Source organism: Anopheles stephensi, chromosome 3, assembly GCF_013141755.1.
Source record: "Anopheles stephensi strain Indian chromosome 3, UCI_ANSTEP_V1.0, whole genome shotgun sequence".
In the NCBI taxonomy this organism is placed as follows: domain Eukaryota; kingdom Metazoa; phylum Arthropoda; class Insecta; order Diptera; family Culicidae; genus Anopheles; species Anopheles stephensi.
The window spans coordinates 16,090,212-16,110,659 of record NC_050203.1 but is presented as its reverse complement, the minus strand read 5'-3'; the positions used below and the strand labels follow the sequence as shown (position 1 = coordinate 16,110,659).

The following is a 20,448-nucleotide window of genomic DNA, read 5'->3' as shown; positions in this document are numbered from 1 at the left end:
AAGGATGCTTTTACAAATTTTGGGTTTGATTATAGGTAGTAGAAGTATCGCAAGAAGTAGTTTGAAAATCGGTTTTAAACTGTTGTATGTTTTCAAATCCACTGTTGTTCATTTTCTTCTATGGCATTGGAAGTTCAAACCCATACCAATTCCAAGACCTGGCCATTCTTGGTCAGGATTGCGTTCAATCAATTTTATCCAAGTATTGAAAGGCAATCACAAATAATAATTAATGTTTTATTCTACGATTTATTCTAATTTTAATTTATCCTTTCAAAGCCGCAGTTTGAAACAACCTTATGAATATTTCAAAGTACTCAAAAATGACCATCGATTCTACCTCAAAATCCGTTAAAGTGTTGACGACTTTGTTGGGTTCACTCACCAACCAAATAGCTTTTTTTTCTCTCTCTCCTACCACGTGCTGTTTATCGATGAACTGTCGCGTAAATCAACCGTACCGTCTTCATTCCACGTTCACGTTTTCCGCAAAACCCGGTGACAGCAGAGACAGATGGCAATCGATGGCTTGGTTCGCAGCCGGAAAACACACACACTCACACAGCCATCGAGCTTTCCCGAACGTTTCAATTTTGGTTTCGAGCGTGCCGGACCGCGTCGATGCAAGTGTGTCGTTTCTTCTAGCCACTCATAAACTCGGGCCCGCCTCGAAGCTCGTGGCTGGTCTGGTGGTTGATGAAATTTTATTGTTCTAATAAACCCACCAAGTTGGTTTCATTTCTTCGGCACAAACTTCACCACTCGCTCGCTGATACACGAGCGCCAGAAACCAACAAACCCGGGGACCGAGGAAGGACGAACGAATCGTCAAGTCGTGGAAAAAACTATTTCTCAATTAAGAAATTATTATCGAACGTTGGACACAGACCACGGCTCAGGTAGGGAATTGTTTTTTTCACCTTCTTCTATCGTATCAGCAACATTTCCCTCCACGTGTGGCATAGGAGTTTGTTTTTTTTTTTGTTTTTTTGGTCGTGCATATTTATCCATCGCATTTTCCCATCGGTTTGTGGGTTTAATTTTTCATGCGAATGGCCGTGTGTGTGTGTGTGTGTGTAGCGGGGAGCACACGGCCTCGTTGCTGATTACATTTTACGAGTCCTGTCAGTCACTTCGGTCCAGGGCCGACGCCAAAAAGGCCCGTGAGGAATGTAAGTTGTAAAAATCGAAAGGGGCCTTCAGGTTTGCTTAAGCCCACCGGCAGTTGGAATCGTGCCGAGCGCGATTTCGATCGCGATCGTACATTGTTGCCATTGGGAAATCCGGGAAAACTTCGTTGTGGAAGCATTTGCCAGGTGACATTCATTGATGGGTGGTTTTATGGAGAGCTAAACAAAGGAAAGATTGACCGGAAGATAATTAGTGAGCAGAGTAGGAAAAACCCCGATTGATTGAGCTTGATAAAATTGCAGACAAAAGACAATTTTGCAAAGAAACTGGAGTACAGTCTACAGCAAAAATGTGTTAGTATGCTCGCACATCATTAGTTAGTAATGGGTTAGTATGACAACTGAAGTATGATGCTATGAAGCCGTCTTGACCTGCTACAGAACGTCCTCCTTACCTCTTACAGTCCGGTGTCGTCGACTACCAATTCATTATCCAGGGACCCGATTAGGTTCCATCACTGACATCATTTCATGTCAACGTCTTGCAAAACTTAGTCGTCTGGTGCTATTCTCATGATATGATCAGCTCACCGACAGCTGATGAATCCAATTTTAAGATCTATTTACCACAAATACTAGGCCTAAAGTCCTTCTGAACATCTTGCTCTTGAGTCCTTCAAACGATGCTTTGATTAGTTTTGGACAGAGCCCATGCTTCGGAGGGGAGTCTCATTAAATCTATGTTGTTGTCGGTGTTGACTTTTAACCCAAATTAGGTGGTGTTTTGGACGACTTCAAAGGTACCTGTCAGTGTACATCACACCTGGGTCAAAATGCCTCGCTTGAAGCTTTGTGCCACTTGATCGATCATTTGATAAGCTTCTGCATAGGAACGCCTCAAACCATTTATAAGAGCTGGAGTCGTCAGAGTAAACAAAGATTTGGATTGACTCATAGAACATAAAATTTGTCCCCAGGGTTCTCAACTTCAAGACTTGTAAAGTCCTTTCTATTCTCAGACTGAAGAGGAAATAAACAAGTCCATTTCCCATGGCCGTTATTAAAAGGCAGCTTTCCATTATTCCAGGAGACAACGCTTCATGCTCACTACAACAACGTAACGTAAGCTACGAGAGTTTGGCTTAATTACGTGTCAACGATCAATGCCCAGTTTGAGCTGCAAATACACTAGATCAAAACCCCTTTTAAGCTGTGCATCGTTAATACTGATGATGGTTGATGACGAGTATCATATTCCCTTGCAGACGACTTGAAGATGGTTTCCAATATTATCCACCTAGATCCCCAACCACCGATCTGCATTCACCCCCTACTGAGGTGACTTTACTTTTCGCTTCTTCTTTTTTTTCTATTCTCCCCCAAAGCCCTTTGCTAGTTTATCATTCTTTACACGGGTACTTAAAGGCTACAAACGATCGCTACTCAGCCACACGACGGGAGGTGGCGCTAGAGCACATTCTCTAAATCGAAAAAGAAAAATAGGTTCCTAAGCCGCTAGAGCTAGAGTCTGCTTCGTTCGACTGAATGCTTCAGCTCACCCAGTTTGATGAGGTTGTGATGTTGGTGCCATCATACTGCAGAAAACGGCGAATGATCCCGAACGCGATCGGCCAGCAAAACCCTTCCCTGTCGATACTCCCGTCAGCGCAATTATGCTCCCTATTGAGCGTGAAAGAGTTAGCTGAAAACAGAGGTGAAGCCCAACCTGAACCCATATCACCGCGGGGAGGTCAAACATTTTTCCTGATCCCTCAACTCCTACTCCTCCCCGTCCCTCGACATCCACCCTATATAATCACGTGGAATGGCTTGGCAGTGCAGCAGGCCCGGGGCAGCGGCATTTCGGGATGGATTCCATCCTCTACCCCATCACTCGGTTGGGAGCCTGCGGTGCGTGTAAATAAATTTGTAATCGATTTGAGTCAGCAATTGTGCGGAAATTAATAGCCTTTCGGCTCTCGATCGACCATCGGATGTGGGGCTCGAAACGTCAAACGATTCGACGAACACAATCCACCTGGGGTTTCTCTAGGCTTTTTTTCTTCTAAAACCCCTAACGTTCTTCGATTTCTGCACAGGTTTTCTAAGATCACAGCTCAGTGGGGGGGTTAGAATTGAATGCCATAAATCCCGCTGCCATTGCAGAAATAGGTGGAGATGGATGGAGCATTTCACCGAGAACGCCCCGATACCTGAACTGTCAAATGATAATTTGCAATGTGCTAAAATTTATTTTATTATTAACACAAACCCGGCATGTGGGAGCACGCGGTGAAACGGTTCGCCAGCACGCTGTTTTGCCAACCGAAAATAGCGCGTGAAGATTGCACCCAGCGGTGCAACCGAGCGTCATCGGTTGCAGTTGCAGTTGGTGGCTTCCGTCCGTGTCCGATGACCGATGGGTAACGATGATTCGAAACCGGCGGGATACTTTTGCACACCCGTAGACCGTGGCCTGCCTTTGCTGTTCTTGGGGGGTTGCGTCTGTCGTCCGGTGTGCAAGAGAGATCGGTAATCGAATCGATTGGCTTCTGGATTGGGTTCGGAAATCGTTTTAAAAAACGGCTCCATTGCAACCATGAGAAGAAGTAGCTGCAGGGGTAGTATGGTTTAAAAGTCTTCTCGTTTTTTGCTTTGCTGAGCAAAAACATTCTGAAAAATGAATGCATATTTCACCACGTAACCACGCTGTCCGGGACCTTTTCGCAGGCAAACCGTTTCGTTGAGACAGTGATCGTGGTGGACAGTGAAAAAGGATCTCGGTGAAATCGGTTACAGTTGTGTGCCTCCGGGTGTTGCCTTTTCAGCTGGGCGATTGGTTGCGAGCTTTAAATAAATGTGTGAGGATGCATTATGAATGCTGTGGAGCCTCTGTCTGTCGCGGTGGTTAATGGGAACTCATAGACAATAATTCTTGCGCAGGTTAATGGTTGCCCACATTCCAAGGAGGTGGTTCCGCATGGAGTTGTGATAAAAATATGCTACCAGATGTTTATTTTTGTTCAGGACTGCTGTGGTTTATTTTTGTTTATTGTCACGATTGAGATTTCAAAATTTTGTGATCAACTTTCCAAGTCGTGTTGGCGATCGTGAAAGTCGTGAAAAACTGGGCCTTCGCACGATCCAAGCGATCCTCTACATAGTCCATCATCTTTGTTCGAGAGAGAGATTTCCTTCGGACCAGTGAAGAATATCATGGAAAACAGTCTTCTGCTACTTGGGTTATAACTTACTAGACTTGATGATACACGTAGTTGGATAGATAATCCCTGCTACGGGGGAATCCTCGTCTAAAATGAAATCGTCCATGTGACTCAGAATGAAGTCTGAAGGCACATGTGAAAAATAGCTTACTGATAGTGAACAGTTTTCTGACTGACCTCAGCATCGCTTAATGGGTCATCGGGTCCAAACCAGTCAGATTATGCCTTGACCAAGACGAAGTATCAATTGATCTTCAAGGCTCAAAATTAGCTAACAAAAATAGCTCGTCCCAAGGATAATGCGAGAAAGGTGGCAACATTTTTGTAAAATAATTGCTAGATATAGAATTCAAACAACAGTCCTTGGAGGTCTCTGGAATAATTAGCAAAGGGAAGGCTGAGACAAATTATTAACTAGTTACTTATGCAACAGTATTTGTACTTCGCGCACCATAAATTCCACACCGAAAAGAACTTTTCAATCTTATCGATCGATAATCGATCATCTGCAATTCTTATCGAACTATTTAAACTCCACAGGTTGAGTCCACTCCGTCGGTTTTATCTACGCCACTCTGGAAAAGCTCAGCTTTTCTCAGGCTGCTCGATTTCATGGCTCACTTTGGTTTGCTTTTAGTGCCTTGTGCCGAAAACCCCCGTCCTATGAAGCTTATCAAGATTGGGACGATTGTCTTAATCAAGCAAAACGTTTAAAGCCGACGCAGGCCTAGGCAACACGCACCACACCATCACCACACCTGTTGCGCGTACAGGCGCGTGTGGTGCGCGGCTCTGGCATGCGGAAAATTAAACAAACAACCTACTCTAACCTATCAATAAACCGGGCGGGCAAGGTCTGGCCAAACACACACGCCCATTAAACACCGCCGTCGCGCACCCATTATCAAGACCTTTCAGCCGGTAAGCATGCCTTTTCCCGAACAACCACGAACAACAAAAACACCGTCATAAATGTTGTTGCTGCTTGAGCGCACAATTTCGTATCGTAATAAATTATTTCCCTATCGACGGTCGGGGTCAATCAATCGCACATGGCTCTTACACACCCGGAGGGTTTTTCGGTCCGGCACCTGTTGAAGCCAAGCACGGAGAGCGGGATGAATCGAGCGAGATAGTGAGGTCTAGCATAAAACTGACTAATTTTTCCTTCCTTCGATCAGGCGTCAGACATCAAGGCATGAGAGCTTCGAGATGCGTCTGGAGTCTGGTGGGGAAAATTTGTTCCCATGAAGCCATCGTCAAACTAAAACATCTTCTTCTAGTAGTAACTACAATCGCCGTACGTTCTGACCCGGTAGTAAAAATGGTAATAAATAGCAATTAGACAGCGTGCTTCGGGTGCTCATAATCCGCACTCGGTTCCAAATGTGCCCACAAACGATGACATTCCAGACACTTGGCTACCACCAGCTCGGATCGCCTAGACACGTCCCGGATGCGCCCAATAATCACAACCACCGTGCTCCAACCTAGCGCCAACAATAAAATGCACAGCTTTACGGTGGGAAAACGCAACGTGACATCGGCATCGCTAGTGATACAATTGTTCTAATCCTGTTCGGCTCAGCTAATTGACACTACCGATTCTCACTGAAGAAACGACTGTTTCCCGCGCATGATCTAGATCGCGCGAGATGATCTGGTATTTTCTTCCTCTGGCCTCCCATTTTTCCTTTTTTTCATCCACACCGAAAGGAAGACGATTTTTCTTTTCGAATCGATAAATCTTCAAAAATCGTTACCTTCCCGGCGGGAGACCACAACGAACGATCGGCGACGGTTCGTCGCTTGTGCGAGCGTTTGAGTCTTTCGTTCTTCTAGCCGGCTTCTAGCATGGATCACTATGCGCTACCATTATGATTCGGCCGATCGGTTCTAGACCCTTATAGCACACTGATAGTAGAGAGCTGAGACGAAAAAAAAAACGAGATCGTGATCGTGATTTTCGTGTGACGATCGTGAACACTGATGCGAACCATTTCGGCAGGTTGCTTTACGTGTGCAGGTCGCCACTCGTGGAATGCTAGGCAATGGGGAAAGTCAAAATGAGAAATGAGCTCGGCAATCGGTCGGACCTATTTGTACTGCTCAGCCACCATTAACATATTAATTTATCAAATTAATTACCGTCGTAAACTGGCGCGAGAAATCTGTAGAACGATCCCGCCCGATCGTTTCGCCCGTGTCCGATGTACGTTGGGGGATCAAAGCAAGAAAAGCTGAAAACCCGTGGTCGGGCAGGCGGTCAAGGATCGATGATGCCCCGTTGTTGTGGCTTGTTGGTGAGTAATTTGTTCACAACCGGAGCGCCCTCTCGTGGTTCGGTGGTGCGCTCGATCTCCTGCCGAGCTGACTGACCCGTGTAGTGTCCGATGCATACCCGCGTGTGTGTTGCCGAATTTTGGGGGAAACAATTTGTCAATTTTTCAGCCTAGGAATTGCCATTGTGGGGGACGGCACGATTCGTTTGGAAGGGTGAACAACGATTAAATAAGGAAATTTTCATGGATTAACGAAACAACCGTGTGGCGCAGCGGACAACACACAACCGTTCGATCGGTTTCATATTTCTTTCCCCGGGGGTGTTTGTTTGCTTTTTGGTTGGCTGGCCGTCGCTTGACGGGGAGGTTTGGAAATCGCACCTAGTTTAGCGCACCGCAAGTGGTCCAAGTGTGTGTGAGGGTGTTTGTGTGTGCCCGGGGAGCACGGGGAGCATGCACAGCGAGTCTTTTCTAGGCTCACTTATCATCCATTCGATATGGCGCTCTGGCTGGTCGGGTGCTTTTCGTGGCGCATGGAGCATGGCAATCGCCGGGTCGTGGCATAACGAGAAGTTCAACCAGCTCAATTTAACCTCTGTGAAGTATTGATGGCTTTATTCCTGTCCGGTTGATTTGTCTCAACCAAACAGGGAACAGTTTGGCTGGAGTTTGTTGTACTTTCTATTTATTTGAATAAGGTACCGTTGGAAGTTTCATAAAGATTTTTTATTCATTTTTCGTCTTCTATTTTCATTTGTCTTGATCAGTTTTATCCTATTCTTCTCGAATTTATAAGTTATAGTTATAGTGTATAACTTATGCATTTTACGGTTTATTTATATTTTGAGTTAGACGGCTTGACGCCGTATTGACAATTTTACGGTTCTTATTTATTTTTTTTCTTATAATTATTCTCTAGTTTTTCTGTTCTCATCTCATCGTCTATGTATTTATCCTTTTCACTACTTTTCTCCATTGACTTTTTTTACCTCACTATTGTTTTTCACGAAGTCTCTATTGTTTCGTAAAATGTAGTTTTTTTTTACTTTAAATTTTGTTTTTGGTTCACACGTTGTTTTGTTGCTAGCTTGTTTGTTATTAAATTTCAATCTAAGCATGTGCTTTTTTGTTAAACTTTTATTTTATTTTTTTATTTTTAATGGTTTAAGTTTTTTTTCCATTGCGCATATTACATTATTTTCATTACTGCTTAGTAAATTTTATCCTAAACTATGTTTGCGCTCTTCAAAACAAAGAAATGGTATTATTATCAATAAAGTTGTATTTTTTGTTTGTTTTAGTTTCTTTGAGCTCTTGTTTCACTTATCTCACTGTATTTATATTATTTTCAAAGGAATTTTTTTGTTTACTTGTGCTTACTACTCAGTTCACGTGTCTTTATGAATTAAAGAAAATATTTTTTGTCTTTTTGTAAAAAACAAATGATAAGTTGTGTTTTACTGTTTATGAAAGCAAATAAAACATTGGATAATTTTTTTTTACAACAATTTACAAGGAAGAAAATAACATCACACTCAAACTCACAGGCCAATCCTTACCTCGCGAAACATTTCACTAACCGCTCATAAGACAGCACTTGCTTTACCGCCAACTGTCCAAACCGACGGACGTAAATAATAACAAAAAAAAAACCCGGCTAAACCTCCAAAAATAACTGCGCTAAGTAAACGTAAACGCCCGGCCCGATTCCTTACAGCGGGAGCTCTCGCACCGGTCAGCGACGGATGACGGCGACCATTGCGCGCCGCCGCGGCACATTCCGCACCGTCATGACTCACAGCCGGGCAACGGGCATCCGGCAAATGTTGTTGTTACAATTGGACAATGGTGTAGGTCCCGCTTTTTTGTCGGAATTTATGTTGCCGCGGGTGAAGCCGCCCAGACGTTCTTAAGCGCGTTGTTGCGATGAACGTTTTGTATATACAACACCGTTTTTTTTGCTTCGCTCTGTTAGAAGCATCACGGATCAAAAGACTTCAAGACACCCGAAAAGACCCGAACAAGCGCGCACAGGCAAAGGAAGTGATGATACCGATAGGATTTTTTTTGCTGCTTCTCTCTCTCTCTCTCTCTTGTTGACTGTCGGTATTTATCGATACAATTATTCCTATTCGGAGCTGTGCCGGTGTCAGGAAGGTGTCAAAGGAAAAGTTTCCGCAAGGTGTAAGGAAGGTGCCGTTTGGGGGGGGGGGGGGGGGTAACCACCGCACAATGACAATTCGATGGAGTTGGATGCTTCTTTTTCGGGGTGTTCGAGACCTCGGACACTTCACAAACGGTAAACCCCACTCGAGATCGGGGGTTTGGTCGGTGCGCTCAAGAGGACCGGCATATCTAACACCGCCAGCACCACGGTAGTGAAGGATGTTTTCGTTCAATTTTTCTAATGAAAATATTTACCCAAACTTCGGTGCCGTGAGCATCCGGGCAAAGGAATCGGAAGAATTTGTGTTTTATATTCGGGTTTCGCTTTCGGGGCTCTTCTTTCTCTGTGGGTTTAGCTGGCGTGGGAAGAAAGTGTGTTGCCGGGTGCAAATGCAACTGAACTTTGAGTGATGAATGTGATCTGCTGCAGAAGGGTGATGACAGTTCCGATCAGCGGCGATTAGCAGTAGGATGGGCAAATAAATCCTATCTCTCTTTCTGTGTATAGAATATCCTGTTGATCGTGGACGTGCAACCCTGCTAAAAGCATGGGATCTTCGGGTTAATGGCAGCACGGGTTGGAAGTCATTTATTAATTCTATTCACAAACATCGCGCGACACTAGCTGACACTGTTTGGTTGGAGATTAATCATTTGTCAAATTAAAAATAACAATCCAATCCAATTTTAGTCGGCAAGCAAAAAGCATGTCTCAAATATCATCTCGAGAAAGAAAAAAAAATCCCCCACTGAACGGTGCACGCATAACCTCGCGTGCGATTTGCGTGAGCCAAGAATGAGGTTATGAAAAATTACCAGAATTTGCATAAACTTGTTCAACTACTGTTGACACCTGAGATGGTTGGTTGAGCTTGGTTGACTGCTCGCCCAGTGCCGTGACATCGCATGCCATGGTGTCTTTTTGGTTGCTGCTCCGGTCCATCTCGTTCCAACCGCTTCCAACGCCGAACAGGACACATTTAAATTTTTAACCATATACAAGCAAAAAAAAAAAACGAAGATCGGCGAACATCATTTTCTGCTGCGTTTCGAAACGATCACTTTACATCGCCGGACCGGGGTGTACACGCGACAACCATCGCCCCACCAGAAACTGGGGTGAAATTATGTTATATTGCGCACTGCGGTCAACGCGGTCCATGCTCAATAAATCACTCGTTTTGTGGGATTTGGTGTGTGTGTGTGTGTGTGTGTGTGTGTGTTAGCTGAATTCTTATTTGCATGTTTAGCGACCTTTTTCTTTTTGGTTTGTTTTTCGGTGCGAGTGGTAGTGTGAAGCTGGGCTGTGGAAAAATGTTTAACAGCTTCTCGCACATCCATCTCGCTACCGGTTGGGTAGCTTTTGGTGGGCGATTTGAGGGAGTTTAGATGAGATAATCTCTTAAGCACGGTTATGTAGCCTTTTTGAACTTATTTAAGTACAATTTTAATAATTCTGCTAAAGTGTCAGCAAATAGAATTTCTTGGCTTGATGGATTACGACGGCGATCACTTGTTGCCGTATATGATTGATCGTCCTAAAATCCATCATCACCTAGAGACGATCTCTTGTTGGATCACCCTTGGCATGAGTAAACAGTTTAATTCAACGCCTGCTTGGGGTTCAGTAACAAAAAACTAACTCTCAACGATACGCGTTTGTCATATCAAGCTAGCAGACACCCGCCCGAAGATAGATTCGTCATAGCAACATCTCATCTCGCACCAAGAGGGTTGCCTTTTTTGCCCTCTCTCCAAAGGATTCCCTTTTATGTGACTTCAAACCGAAGCTGGACGCAACAATTTAATCGCAAGCGAACCTCCGTCAAGAATGCTTATACCGGTACCGAAATAAAGTATCATATTTTTCCATTTTTATTGCACATGACACACGCAGTCACGTCCACACCGACCGAACCCTTAGAAGGCAACCGGCATGCTGACATTTGTCATTGATTTTGTACCGATCTCGCTGCATGCCGGCCGGACATGCGAGTTACATCCCGTTGCTTTGGATCGAAAATAGACGTTGGGCTGCCCAGACGATCCACCTCCAAACGGTCGAGACCTCCATCGATGGTGTGCATGGTCCATCGTTTTTGGTTTCATGGGGCGTGCTGGGTGTGCTTGAGGTTCCTTGTACAGCTTACACACCTGACCTGTGGGTGATGATGGGCTGCAGATTCGTTTGCAACTTGTTTCCCACCACCATCGTGGAGGTCCATCCCGATAACAAAGCGTGATGTTTATGGTGGATATGGGTGTTATGGGCATTGATGCTTGCAAGATGCATCAGAATACAAATCAAGGTGCGAAACACTACAATTGAAGCGCATGCTATTTAATACTAGATGAAGGAAGTTTTTTTATTATGAAAATCATTCTTGAAGTTAAATGATGAGCTTTAGAGTTTGTAACTTACAGCTGGAGCTTATCGTCTTTTTTTTTATTCATAAAGAACGGCCTGGCCGTATTGCTACTTTTTCGTCTTCATAAATATTAACTTCTATAAAATATCTTGTCCCTGCACTTTCAGGATCGATAAACTTGCCTCTAGCCTATAGTTTTTTGTCCAAGTTCGCATGATCAAGATCCAAATTTTTTTTTTCGAAACTATTCTGGATTACTTCAGACTTGTCCAGACTGCTCAGGAAATCTCAAGATTATTCCTAACTTTATCTTATCGTCTGCATTACTTGGGAGCACTCCATGCTGCAACAATTTACTTCATACCTGTCCAGATGACTTCGAACTGCTCTGCAACTATTCCTGATTACTACGAAACGCTCTAAACTACCTTGCATTGGCCCTGGACTCATCTCAACTAATTGCCCAGGGATGTCAATCTCTCTCTTACACCTGTTTACAGTTACAGTCGATTCGCTCACCGTTTTCTTCGACTCCCGAGCTGCCTGCTTCGATTTGCGTGCCATTACCATCGAAAGAGCGACCCTATGGTCGAATCGCATGCCGTTACTATGGAATCACGTGCCGGTATCTATGGATTTGTGAATGTTAGCACATTTCAAATTGGCTTCTTCTCTCGAAGCAATAGTTTTTTTTCTTTAACTATTTTACACGTGTTTTACATATTGTGTCAAAGCAAAAATGAACGATACATACAAACTAGTTCATGCAATTCAATGAAAAATATTGAAAAAGAAAAATGTAAACTAATGGCTTCATGAACTCTCATGAACTAATGGCTTCTAAATGTTCTTCGCCATTCAAACCCGTTCATTTCCACTAGTTTAATGTATAGATCACCACTAAATTGTGACAAGCTAGTCTTGTGTTCGATAGCGAGCGATACTGTTCGATGTTGGTATTGTACTACACATTTTTTCGTCATTTACGGTTTATTAGCCGTTTGTCGTATAAAAATGCCGACGAAATGTTTTGTAATGGTAACGAACTAACCGGTCTGTTCATTACACCAAATGCTGCATACAGGAGTAATCAAAAATCCATGTATATCGGCACGTGATTCTATGGTAACGGCATGTGATTCGGTCGTCATATCGCGCGTTCGATAGAAACGGCACGCAAATCGAAGCAAGCAGCTCATGAGTCGCAGCAAACGGTGAGCGATTCGACTGTAGCTGTAAATAGGTGTATATTAGCTTCACGAACTACTAGATCATGCCGGCTAGATCTATTGGCTTACTAAATTTATTGATACCAAATAGTTAGAAAGATAGGTAGTTCAGCCTCACTACGGAATTCCGATCTGGATGGCACTCGATTCCTGGTCTTGCTGTGTAGTGTAGACTCAAGTGATCAAGTACAGACTGGTCATGGATACATTTACTAAAAGGGAAATTGAATATAGCATCCAGTGGAGCAGGTCCTAAGCTTACACTACACTAATGACTCATTCTCTTTTCCATTTGTAGATTTCACGCTACGGCAAAGCATGCTCAACGCTCCTTTTCTCTATCGAACTTCTGTCCTTCCTGATAGTACCGATTGCGGCTGATGGTCCAACCATATTCCGCCGTTCGGCGATAAGTCCAATGGCAATGGCGCATCCGCACACGGCGCTTGGAAGTAACACCTCACCCAGCCCTAGTTACACCAGTTCCGGGAGTCCGCTCGAAACGTGCCATCTGCGCGGTTCACCCGCCTGCCAGTATTAAGTTTTTGCATCCAGTAATGTTCTCCGTCGAGTTGGTCAAAGAAAAACTCTCAACTCACGCTTATCGTTTGTTCTAGTTTGGCGGAGGTCCGACGAAAAACGAGAATTACTTCCGCTGACCGATATATGATTTGCCTACCAATGCCTTTCAATGTCAGCCCCTGCTCCGTGCCGAACTGTACGTGACTAAACTTTTTTTCTCTTCTCTCACTCTTCCGAGGGACCTAAACAGAAGTGTTCACAAGTGAATTTTTCAAACCCAGTCGGTCGGCCACTGTTCACGTGGAAAACTTGTTCGAGTGCAGTACGCGGTTACGCGCGAAAAAAGTGCGCCCACTTTGGGGGCATACCTCGTCTTCAGCTCGGCTCGGCTTTTGCTTACCGCATTTAAATAATAAACGTTTCTGGTAAACGTAAACGATCGCAAACCCCCGAAAAAAGGGGAAAGAAAAGAATTGCGAACGAAGAAGCGTACGCACGTCTCATGCTGGAAACAGTAGTAGTAAGTGTTTGCCGCCCTGGCCACGATGGTTGCCCCACGGTTGCTTACGAAAGAAGTTATATGTTTAGTTTTCTTTCGGTCATGTTTGCAACATATTTGCACTTGAACCGTGCATTATGCAACACGTGTGGGGCGTTGGGTGGAGCAAGCTATCCTACAGCTCTGCTAGCTGCTGCACAACAGTGGAGCAAGCAGTCTTCTTTTATTTGGATGAAATTCGATCCGAAAACTATAGCAATCTCACATGCATCATGTAATTGTTTTCAGGGATTGTATAACATTTAAACTAAGTTGAAACGTATCTTATCTAATTTACTGTTAACAACTAAATAATATTTTCTATTATTTTTCACAATATGGCGCTTATTCAAGGTTATGACATAAGTTTTTCAAATTATTTTCCCTTTTAGTAGAACCTCGCTCACAATCGCTGCCTGTGTGAGTTATTTCACAACAAACTTGTCAACAAGCTTTAGCTTAATTTTTTACCCATTCTTTAGGAGGTTCTTTACGTCGATAATATTAAGCTAGCAACCGTTACACACATTGTTGCCCCAATTTGATAGCGAATATAGTTTTCGGTTAAAAAACTCTCCACTTCTCCATACCACCATGCTAACATACTGAACTATATCGCTTTTTATGTACATTTTATACATATTTTTTCACCTTAAACTTCTTCTAGAAAAGGTTGCTTCAAATCATTCCTTTTTATCTGCACCGCACAAATCTACTACGGTCACGTTCATTACACATTGTGCCCGCGAAGTAAGAAATTTGCTACTGTCGATTACTTTATTTCGGCTTTTTTCCACGAAAAAACGCTCAGCTTAACGCTGTTTTCGCGTAAGGAATGTAATGGTGCAGATTAAATAGGAGAAGGAGTTTTAGGTTTCAATCTCGATCCAATTTTTATAGGGCAAGTTTCGTCACTTTCTCCGATTGGTAAACTTTTTCTCTATCTATAGAATTTAAGCAGGTTATATATGCAATTAGAAATAGGATCAGGGTTAGTGTGGAGATACACCTTCAGCTGTTTAGATAGTTATTATATCACTTTTTAACTGAAGCTTGTTACCTCATGTTACATGTCTCATGCTACATGGCTTAGTGCAGTGTTTATAATGCAACTCCCATACACGTCACGCGCCTTGCATTTTGAAGGACTTTACGAGTCTGTTGCAGCCACGCACAATGTAACCTAACACTCACACTTTTATCAAAAGCTAAACATACTTCGCGACTAAATAACACATCATCTTAAAATTGTTTAGTTGAATCACAAGCTCCCATTTAAATAATTCACAGTCATAACAGTAGCCAACCGTTACGTTACGTTCGTTCGTTCTAGGGGCAAGAATGTGACCCGAGTTCAAAAAGCAAAACATCACACCTTTCTCTTTCCCCTTATCACAACGGGTACCGGTCTGCTACACTAGTAACCCTCGAACCTGCGCGCTTTTCTTTCTTTTTTGCCTTCGCAGGTACGTGCGCGTCACTTGAGTAACGCGTAACGCGAGTCGCAAGTTTTGCGTGTGCACTATATAAACCGAACCCGGTTGAGGAAAGAGTCATACTCAACATTCAACTTTCATCCACTCAACAACAAGGGCTTGAACTAGCTTGGCAGCTACTGAGAAGGTGACTACCTTTCGTGAACCTTTCTTGGATTCGATTTTCCAATTTTCCATTTCTACCTACCCTAGTTTTCCTGGAACAACTCGGTGTATCGGTTGAAGATGAAGGTAGCGACCATTTTCACCACGACGTTGATCGTCATCTTGCTGCGGTTGGCCAACTGTAGCAAGGAACCGATGTACGGTGCAAAGGCAAGCACACCGGATCGTGCCTGTTCGCCACCACCGAACAGTTACGCCAGCAAGCGGGTAGGAATCTCACCGACCACTCCCTACTACCCGAACCACTACGGCAGTGACGAAAGCAGTGAGGAACGCATGCCAGACCATTACGTGCCCAAGGTCCACTGCAAGGATCCCAAGTGTCCGGAGAAGAGGTTGCCACTGTCCCTTTGCGTACAGCTACCGTCGGACGCACATACGAAGCTGTCGAAAAATCTGCTCCATCAAATCGTTTGCTCACTGATGGACCCATCGAAGCATCATCCGGCTCCGCATGCACCGTACGAGTCGCACAAGAAACCCTGCGAATATCCGCAGAAACCCTGCGCATGTACCAAAGCTCCGTACACTCCGCCGAAGGAGCCGTGTCACAAGCCGACCGAACCACCGCACAAGGTGTACGAGCCGACCCCGAAGCCGTGCCATGCCGAAGAGAAACCCACCTATGAGTACCCGAAGAAGCCTTACACGCCCCACGTACCATACCACCCTACCCATGCGCCAGTGATGGATCATTACGAGCCAACTAAGAAGCCTTGCACTCAGCCCCACGTCCCGTACAAACCTACCTACGCACCGGAGAAACCGTCTTACGAGCCACCCAAAAAGCCTTACGTACCTCACAAACCTGCGTACGGAGCATCGGCTGAGGTGTACGAGCCGGCCAAGAACAACTACATGCCCCACAAACCTGCCTATGGAGCATCGGCCGAGCAGTACGACCAACCGAAGAAGAGCTACGCACCGCAGACCCCACCACACAAACCAACGTACGGAGCATCGGCCGAAAATTACGAGACCAAGATGGCGTACACCCAGCCGAAGGAGTCCTACGCTCGTGTGCAGTACGGTGGACCGAAGGACACGTACTCTGCGACGGAAAAACCGTGCCACAAACCAACCACCCCAGCCCCTTACACCACTCCCCGACCGACTCCCTGTCCCAACCATCCTACCACGGCCCGGCCCTACACCTATCACACCACCACACACCCAACCTACGCTCCTTACACCGTCCCACCACGTTATCCCTCCATGACGTACAACAGTCAGACCTACCCGAAACCACCGTCGTACGTTCCGGCCAGCTACGAATCGAAGGCACCGGCCCCAACCTACCCGAAGCCACCGAAAAAGCCTTGCCCGTGCACTGAGCGTCATCGACCCAGCCATGGCTACAACTACTAGGCATAGACGCAACCGAACGAGCTGGCCATCGTAGACAGTAATAGACAGTGTAGGTTTTTGTAGCAGTCAAAGTAAACTTATTTATTTTAGGTGATTTAATAAATTTACCGAATGGGGTTCTTTAGAAAATGAAACACTTTCTTTGGTGGTTGTTTTATTGCTAACGGTTCTATGTTTTGAAATTCTTCAAACACTCTTCTATCAGACGTCAACATCTTTCGCGCCATTAAAAAAAGGACTCGTGTTTCAGAGGCAGTGTTTTTAATTGTGATCACAGCTCGCAACACGTTGCTTGTGATTGCGTAAAAACGTGTCCGAGAGCTCTGGAAAAAAACGAGCGAAGAAAGCTTTACGTGTGCAAGGTTAAATGTTATCAGTAGTTCGTTCGCAACACGTCATATGACGCCGTACACGTGAGTTAATGTGTACATAAGCATGGGGCAGTGATGATACCAACCATGCTTAATTGTTTTTTGTTTCTTTAGTTTCTTTAGTATACAATTCGGTACACTTTACTCAAGATATCCTACTTTCTTTTAACCGGAGATAGTTGGGAATTGGGTGGTTCGTTGACCGAGGCAATACTGGTGCTGGCCATCACGTAGCAGTACATGGGATTAAATCCAGAGTTTTTTTTTAAGGATGGATGGTCAAGACCTTTCGAGGCTGTAGTGCCAAAGCAGAAGAACACCATTTTCCGATAAGCTGCTAGCGGTGTAGCACATCAGACTGAGATGGACATTTACTTAGAATCTCATGACTTCTAATCTCAAACAGGACCTACTATATCTGATCTAGCCAACGAGTTCACTGTGATCTTCTCAGTTTCTTCCAGAACGAATATGACAAAGAGTAACTTCTTAGTGAGGCGTGAGTTTGATGACTGGTATGATGATAGCCTTAATGTGTCCTCTGTTAGTAAAGATATGACAACCAGAGTTGTTTAAATAGTTTTGACTATTATCCAGAACATCGTTTCAAGCATTTAGCAATCAGAAATCATGAGAGATCACAAAACACGCTATAAGACAATCGATTTGGACTCATCGATCACATAGTTGATTTGATCAGAAAAGATACGAAGTCCTGTATTAAACGGTTCCTTGCAATGATCAAATAGAGTATGTCCTGTCGGAGATTAGAAGTCGTGAAGTCCCGAGCAAATGCACTAATGACACAACCATGTCGGTACGATGTGCAACTCTATTTCAATATAGAAAACTGTAATTCAGCGAGAATTCTCAACCAGTCTAATATCGCTATCGACTATACTAAGGATAAGGCAAAATTGTGCAAAGAAATGGATATTAACAGATTGTTCTACCGATTGTTGACTGAAGATTTTTAACAATTTGCAGTATAGACGTACGGGCTCAAGTTGCTGTTGTCGTGATGTATATCTTATTGGACGAAGAAAGTTTGGAGTTAGTACTGAGAAGAGTTCGAACTTGTCTGCAAAAATCTTTCAATCAAAAAGATGACAACACACTGCTATACCTTGAGGTAATGTAGTCCAGACTGCAACGAATTCCACCAATCCAAGACGTAAAGTTTCCCAGTAAAGCTGCGCAGCTCCAAAATAATTTATTTCGTAACAAAAAGCTTATCCTACTTTCTTATCGCTTACTTTTATGACCAATATAACAAAAACACGTGTATCGTGCATCTCATCCAATCCCAGGTCACAGGTATTTACACTCGCTCGGTCCAGTCCAGTGGTTACCGTGGTTTAGTTGAAGGTTCGTGGAGCATTGCTAGCCTCCAGCTTCCGGTACTGTGGGGTAGCCGACTTCTCCCCGGCAGACTCTCCAAAGTTGCTACCCCGATTGGAGTCGTTCATGAGCGTTCGCAGCATTCTCGACACCTGTTCCGATCCTGGACCGCTAACCGCAACTGGCGATGGTCCTTGAGCGTTCGTGGCCGGTGCTTCATAGTTCGGGACGAGCTTGCTTTCCGACGCGTAGAATCCCGACCCGAGATGACCGTGATGGTTCGGCGTTTTGCAGTTGCAGGTTGGCTTACGGCGCAGCACCTTGATCACGCTCTTGCCGGGGATGCAGTAGTGATGACGCTTCTCCACAATCACGAACCCACAGTCGCCACACTCGCCCTGTGGTGGACGAACGCCGTGGACGGCATACGGGCAGGGTAGCCGATTATCTTCACCCATCACCGTTGGTCCGTACTCTTGCGATTCTGATTCTGCCATATCGAAGTACGTCTTATCGTTGAATCCGTGGATCGACGTAACCAACAGACCCAGCAAAACTGCTCCAAGAACGATGTGTAGCAGAGAGGAACTCATTTTCCTGGCAGGCACGTAACAACGGAAGTATAACGTATAACACCGGAACCGGAACGAACACACGCAGCGTGGAAACGTGGCACGGGCTAAAGCTGCTGAAGCTACCTAAGTCGATGAGAGCCGGAAGCGAAGTGTACTGCTTTTTCCGGCGCCGGGACCATTTTATAATGCAGTTCGCCTAGGGTTCAAGGACTGCCCACTTCTTCCGTGTTTTGCTTCTCCACACACAGGCGCACCGGGTCTCCGTTGGCTTATCAGACACTAGCGGCGGTGACAGCTGTCGGCGTCCGCGTCCGAAACGGGACCACCTCCTTCACGATGTTTACGCACGACTCAGCGTTCCGGCTACGTGCCGCAGGGGAATGTATAATTCGACCGCTAAATGGTTATGGTTTATTTCGTGGCCCGCGCAACACATTCGGTTGCGCACCAACCTGTCACCTAATGGGTTGTGGTTGGTTGTTGGATCTTTTTTCCCGTTCCGGCGATCGACGTTGATATGACGGGGTTTGCTTGGTGTAATTTTTTTGGATCTTCTCGGGCGTCCAGAGCCGTGTCCAGAGGTGTTGTTTGTGGAGCAGTTAAACAAAGTGAAATTGATTACGTACTCGGTGGTCGTTTCTTTCGGCGGATGTTTCAGTTCCGTACTTTCCGTTGACCGGTGTACTAGCATTACATGGTCACTGTGTGGTGACTCATACTAGGTAAAAAGTCGTTGAGAAAAGTGTTCTAGACAAGGTTAAGTTTGAAATGTCCTGGTCAATGTGTAAGATATTAGGAGGATTGTTTTAAAATAGTTCATTACCGTTTAATATGACAGTTAAGCGAAGACCTAATAGTGAATAGTCTTAGTTCTGAAATCTTCATCTTTTTCTCTTGAACTTCAACCTCCAGAGGTCTCAGCCTGTCAGAAATGACTTCCTAGACTTAATTTTACCCTTTGTTCAATATCTCGTCTTTTTAAAGCTAGAAGATTCGAGCAGAAATCGATTTCAGCCGTGTGAAGACCGATGTAGCTTCCACCTTTGGCTTCAGATCACCTGATGGTGGGCCGCAGTTCTTTGAAGACTCAAAGTTCCTATGAACTAACAAACCAGCCAATCAACCTTAAGATGGAGATGACAGTTTAAAGGAAGGTCTGGTTACAACAAAAATCAAAAGAATAGTGTTTTAGGTATTAAAGCTGTTAGAGTATTGGCAGTTGAAGCAATGACAAGTCAGCAATATTGCTGTACATCGGGATCTATAAACTGTTTACTTCACATCAGATCAGTATCGAAAAAATTGTCACACTTCAGTTTAGTTGTATCGGTAATTTGTCCGCTTCATGTTGAGGAAAGTCCTCCAGATTTAATTTTCTTTTACTGAAATATGATCCAAAAATGGCTACAAAATTACTATCTCAGAGCCTGTTTGCTTGCTTCAGCTAAACACCATAAATATTCAATCTCTTCTAATTTGCTAGTACCAGTCAGATTCATAATTCAATTAATTTGAAGATAAATCAATACGAACACTACCATCTGGTAGCGCCATCTACCGGAAATCCTTTCAAGCGTACTGACGCATCATCACACAAATGAAGCTGTCAGTTTTTCTGTCTTTCCGAGCGGTTCCTTCGATCATAAAATGTGTTTCTGAATTTATAACATAG

The 20,448-nt window shown here is 44.4% G+C and overlaps 2 protein-coding genes across 2 annotated transcripts in view; both read left to right on the top strand.

Annotated features, from left to right (window-relative positions):
• LOC118510576 (cactin) overlaps positions 1 to 12,836 on the top strand; it is a 58,587-nt gene extending 45,751 nt beyond the window's left edge. The window contains exon 6 of the transcript XR_004906040.1: positions 12,699 to 12,836. The gene's annotated coding sequence lies outside the window, so the exon portion shown is untranslated. The remainder of the gene's footprint in view (positions 1 to 12,698) is intronic.
• A 712-nt stretch (positions 12,837 to 13,548) lies between these two features.
• LOC118510577 (DNA-directed RNA polymerase II subunit RPB1-like) lies at positions 13,549 to 16,623 on the top strand. Its single transcript, XM_036052569.1, has 2 exons — positions 13,549 to 15,083; positions 15,149 to 16,623. The coding sequence occupies exon 2, from the start codon at positions 15,182 to 15,184 to the stop codon at positions 16,487 to 16,489; it is 1,308 nt and encodes a 435-aa protein (XP_035908462.1). The 5' UTR covers positions 13,549 to 15,083; positions 15,149 to 15,181; the 3' UTR covers positions 16,490 to 16,623.
• The last annotated feature ends 3,825 nt before the right edge of the window (positions 16,624 to 20,448 follow it).

Excerpts from the sequence above, each read along its gene's own strand:
- LOC118510577 (XM_036052569.1), top strand. The coding sequence starts at position 15,182 with ATGAAGGTAGCGACCATTTTCACCACGACGTTGATCGTCATCTTGCTG.